Genomic DNA, 5,578 nt, shown 5'->3' on the forward strand with positions numbered 1-5,578 from the left:
GGCATCCGGGGTGTCCACTGGCAACTCGGCCAGAGTGGATCTCGCTGCGGGCCTCCAAATGTAATGGGGTGACCCGTGGAGACAACCACAAAGGACTCAGATAAAAATTTAGGAGCCTTTATTAAGCTGGCCAGCAACTACAGTTACAGCACTCTGCCAAAGCAAAGGCTGAACTGCAGTGCCAACTACAGGAGTTACAGCATTTTTATTTGCAAAAACCACAAAGTTAGTTACAAAGCCTTGTTTACACAATTTGTTCCCGACACAGTACAGCATCAGTACGGTGACCACCTTCCTATCTATGTGCCCTAGGAACAGAGAGTACAGTGTGCCCCGCCTGGCCGAAGTGCCAGCACATTCATATCTATGTGTTTTAGGAACAGAGAGCACAGCATGCCCCACCTGGCTGAAGCACCAGATATGTAGCCCAGCACAGGTACCACAAAAATCTATCCTTGTTCCATTCTGGATACAGGTCACTAACTTCCCCTGAGGTGGAGCCCAGGGTTCCAAATAAAGGGCTGTAGTGATGGTGGCGACTGTGGGTTGGGACAGGCCATGTGGCCCTGGTCCAGCCTCCTTCCTCTTTGGCCTGCAGAGGGGGGTTTCTCATGCATAGCCCTAGACCTTCCGAATGTGGCCCAGATAGGATTACTGTGCTCCCCTATAGTCTCCTTCTTTTCTGCATGCCTTAACTTAACCTCATTCCTTAATCTCTTCTTCCTCTGCCCAGATGTCTCTTCCAGACCCCTTTTCCAAGAATTTGGTGCCTTCTCTATAGAGACAATCACATTTCCCCTCCAACAACCCATCTGGATTCTTACCAGCTTTGTAGGAAGACTCAGGAGTCCACAGCTGTACCCACACTGAACCCAGTCACAAAGGTTCTACTAAGTTCTACTGCACCCCAGCCCCTAAAAACTAAAATATTGCCATTGAGTGCCATCAAGTCTACACAACCATGCAATTGCCAGGGGTATGACTGCCCACCTCTTTACCCATCTAGGGCATAAATGGACAAGAACTCAAGGAGCAAGACATACACCCAGGTGCTTGACTCCTTTCAAGGTGTTTGTTTCCCCGCCCTCCCCCCCCAAAAAAAATGCATGCCTTTCCACCTGAATTTCTAACCAACTGACAGGCAAAAATGTGAGACAGATGGGGAGCAAAATACCAGCTTTCTTCCTCATAAAAGCTGGGGACATGGTTTGGATGTGTGTCAAAAAATAATTCCTCAATCTGAACCCCAGAACTGGGCTTATTCACAAGGCCCAAGGCTGCTCCAATCAACCACACACATTCCCCACACCCCAGGTCGCTATCCCTGTGCACTGGAGCTCAGAGGAGCACAGAGCGCTGGCCCCTCCAGCAGGATGCCCAGGGAGACCCACCAAGGAGCAGACTCACCTTCCCAGAACTCCCAGCCTCAGAGACTCCCCAGGAAGAAGGGAGGGCAGGGGGGCCAGGAGTCCTGCTGACTGATGGTCCACCTCCCAGAAGGGGACATCAATGTGGGGCCTGAGTGCTCCCACTTGGGTCCCAGGTGCCCCTCCTCTCCATTTCTGCATCCAGGGAGGTCCCAGGTCTTCATCCTCTGCACCAGAAGCTGCTGATGCTGTTGCCTCCGCTTCCTCCTGCCCCTGAATTCTCAGGTCTGGGACTCTGCCTCCTCTCAGGGACAACCCTGTCCCCAGAGGGTCTCCCAGGCTGGAGACTCAGCCCACTACTGTGGTCTGAATGGAAGCTGCTCCTGGTGAAGCTAAGGAAGCATGTCCCCTGGGTGTTTTCTCTGCCCCCTGTCCCTTTTGAGTCGCTGCCTCTCCTGCTCTCCAAGTTTCCAGGCCCATAGCTAGACTATTTTTCTGTTTTTGGAGTCGTTGTTCAAACAAGAAGACTCCTGGGGGCTGGTCCTGCTCCTCCCCTTGGGTCCTCCTCCCCTTGCCTCCTGGTCCTGACTGTCTCTTTTTGTCCTCCATTCCTGCTGCCACATGTCCTGATGGCTGAGAACTGCTGCTGGGCTGCAGAAGGAGGGAGATATGTCTGAAAATACTCAGAAAGTTAGTTTCACTTCTAATTTCCCCATTTGGGAGGAGCTCTCCCCGGGAGATTGTACACACTTCCTGCTCAGGACTGGGCAGCCACACTAGATGCAGGCTGGGAACACAGGAGGGCTACAAGCCCAGAAAGGGCCCAGGGCAAGATGATGGCCAGTGGGGGCACTGAACTCAGCACCAGGTCAGTCTCTGTCTCCCTTCCTTTAACTTTCTCTCAGATTGTGCTGCTGCTTTAGTGTGTGTCACTAGACACTCGTGTAAACCTTGACCTCATCCTGCTTTACAAGAACACTCTTGTGCAATGTAATGAAATGCAGGAATACAAGTGAGGGAATCAGATCTTTAAACTGCAGAGGGACAGTTGCTGGTGTGAGTGCAGCTGCCACAACCCACAGGACTCTTTTCTTACAGCTACTGCTCAGCTGGCAGCCCATCTGGACTCAGCTGTCATTTCTGATGCTTTGAGACAGTGATTTGTTATTTTTTCATGATGTCTTAATGCTCTCATTTCCCTCAGTCCCCCTTTGCCTTAACCTAGGCTGTTCTAAAGTAGGTACTTTAGAAAATATAAAATTCTAGATGCCATGGTCTCCTACCTAAACTGAGGAGTTGTCAGCCTGGGCTTATTCCCATCTCTGGCTAAGGTTCTGGGTTCTTCCCCCAGGGATCTTAATCTAAGGGAGTAAAAGGAAGAGGAAAGACAAGATGGGAAAGAATAATGTAGGTTGAGTATTTTCATCTGTACTTTGAATTTCTGCTTAGTAATGGGTTATATCTCTGACAAGGCAATGGCTAGAAATTCTGTTCTTTTCTCTAGTAATGGGTCAGAAATAACATCCTATATAATAAAGCAGTTATATGCAAATTGACCGTCATGCCCTCACACATGATGGTCACTCCCATGTGGTCAAAAGATGGCTGCCACAAGATGGCCTGCAGGGGAGGGCAGTTGCGGGTGATCAGGCCAGCAAGGGAGAGAGGCCAGTTGGGGGGGGGACCAGGCCTTCATGGGAGGGCAGTTAGGGGCAATTGGACTGTCAGGGGAGCAGTTAGGCTTCGGCTTTGATCAGGCTGGCAGGGGAGTGGTTAGGGGGTGAACAGGCTGGCAAGCAGGTGAACAGTTGGGAGCCAGCAGTCCAGGATTGTGAGTTGGACATCCCCCGAAGGGTCCCAAATTGGAAAGGGTGCAAGCTGGGCTGAAAGATACCCCCCCCCGGTACATGAATTTCGTGCACCAGGCCTCTAGTTACTTAATATGTTTGATTGGATATCTTTTTAATACAAAAGAAACACATTACACAATCTTGGTCATAAAATTTCAAATGGCATGGATGTATGTAGAAGGGAAAAGTTCTATTTCACCACCCACCCCACTGTAGCTTCCAATTCTGGTCCTGTTGAGTATTGTGGGCATGGAATTTTATATCTTTCTCTTCACATTTACACATATAACTTATTTTTCTAAAAAATAATATGTGTCTTGTTTTTTGTTGAATAAGATTATTTTTTAGAAACCATTCTGCATTTTACATTTAAAATTTTTTAATATTAAAATTATTAGAGGTCTTTTCATGTTAATAAACATATGGATCCTCCTCACTCTTAACAGCTGCATATTACACCATGGAACTGATATACCAAAATTTTTAAATTATGTTCCATTTAAACCATTTCTGTTCATTTCAGTTGTTTACTGTTACTAACAAATCACAATAAATAACAATTATACATTTCTTTGTTTTTTGCATATGTACAATTGTTTGTCCTATGTCAAAAACCAAAAGGTAAAATTGTTTGAGGTAAGGAGTACTAATATTTAATTGTTTACAGATCCTACCAAATTTCCTTCCTAGTGGCTGAAACACTATATTCTGCTACCATTAGCCATGAGCCATCTCTCCACACCCAGACTTCACAGAGGTGCCAAATAAGGGAATGCATCCTGTTCATTTGCATTCTCAGATTACATGGTGGGTTGAACAGGTTTTTGTGCCTATTGGCCATTTACAGTTAATTGCCTGGTCTGTCAATTGCTGGTTTATTTTGGGCCAATGTAATCAGTTGAGATGATTGTCCTTTCTTTAATGGTAAGAGAGTGTTTGCTGCCCTAGCCAGTTTTGCTCAGTGGATAGAGCGTCAGCCTGTGGACTGAAGGGTCCCAGGTTCGATTCTGGTCAAGGGCATGTACCTTGGTTGTGGGCACATCCCCAGTAGGGGGTGTTCAGGAGGCAGCTGATCTATGTTTCTTTCTCATCGATGTTTCTAACTCTCTATCCCTCTCCCTTCCTCTCTGTAAAAAATCAATAAAAAATAAAAAAGAGAGTGTTTGCTATGTAGTCTGAACTTTATAAATATACTTCCTTGTCTTTTAACTGTTTTATGGTGGCTTATATCTTATTAAAGCTTTCAAATTTAGAGCAAAAAATTATTATTGTACTGATTTTATAAGATAGATGCACCCTTATTATTACAAACTAGGGGCTCAGTTCATGAATTCGTGCACCTTGAAAGGAACTGTGGGCCATGAGGCTGTGGTGGGCACAGGGGCAGGTCTAAGTCCATCCTCCCCTCCCACGATGGCCCCTGATTCCCTGTCTGCCATCAGTCATGCTCCCACTGCTGCCACTCCTATGTGCTGACGGTGCTGACCCTGCTTGCACCTGCTGACAGCGTCGAGCAATCAGGACCAACGCCAGCCTCCAGCAGCGGGTGCAAGCAGGACCGGAACCAGCAGTCAGTGTCAGCAGCGGCTCCAGGGCCAGCAGCGGGTGTGAGCAGGGCCCATGCCAGCAGCAGGTGCAAGTGCCAGCAGGGACCACGGCATGTGGGAGCAAAGTATTTTCAGTAACCACCAGAGGCTCGCCCCAATAATAGTGACCAGTGCCCTGCCTTGGTCTGGTGCCCCTGCTCACCTGCTTCACCATCTTGCCATGGCCAATGCCCGCTATGTTCCACATTCTGCCACCTGCTGTCAATGGCTGCCATGTTCCATGCACACCCCCTGGTGGTCAGTGCACACCATAGTGAACAGTTGTTCGGTTGTTCAGTTGTCCTGCTGTTCAGTCTATTTGCATATTAGCCTTTTATTATATAGAACTAGAGGCCCGGTGCATGAAATTCATGCACACTGAGGTCCCTCAGACCAGCCTGCACCCTCTCGCAATCCGGAACCCCTCAGACGATGTCCAACTGCCAGTTGGACATCCCTCTCAATCTGGGACGGCTGGCTCCTAATTGCTCATCTGCCTGCCTTCCTGATCATCCCTAACCACTCACCTGCCAGCTGGATTGCCCCTAACTGCTCGCCTGCCTGCCTGATCACCCCAACTGACTCTGCCTGCCTGTCTCATTGCCTCTAACCACCTCTGCCTTGGCCCCCACTGCAGCAGCTTCATCTGGAAGGATGTCCAGAATGATGTCTGGAAGGTCATTCAGCTGTCCAGTGTATTTAGCATATTACACTTTTATTATTATAGACTAGAGGCCCGGGGGACAAAAAATTTTGTACTCGGGGGGGGGGGGGG

General features: G+C 48.3%; 1 protein-coding gene across 1 annotated transcript in view; it reads left to right on the forward strand.

Annotated features, from left to right (window-relative positions):
* The first annotated feature begins 2,057 nt into the window (after positions 1-2,057).
* Positions 2,058-5,578, forward strand: part of LOC102242354 (nuclear autoantigen Sp-100) — a 60,085-nt gene continuing 56,564 nt past the window's right edge. The window contains exon 1 of the mRNA XM_014540013.1: positions 2,058-2,235. Within this exon, the coding sequence (XP_014395499.1) occupies positions 2,201-2,235 (35 nt within the window). The 5' untranslated portion in view covers positions 2,058-2,200. The remainder of the gene's footprint in view (positions 2,236-5,578) is intronic.

Source organism: Myotis brandtii, unplaced genomic scaffold (genome assembly GCF_000412655.1).
Source record: "Myotis brandtii unplaced genomic scaffold, ASM41265v1 scaffold2340, whole genome shotgun sequence".
Taxonomy (NCBI): domain Eukaryota; kingdom Metazoa; phylum Chordata; class Mammalia; order Chiroptera; family Vespertilionidae; genus Myotis; species Myotis brandtii.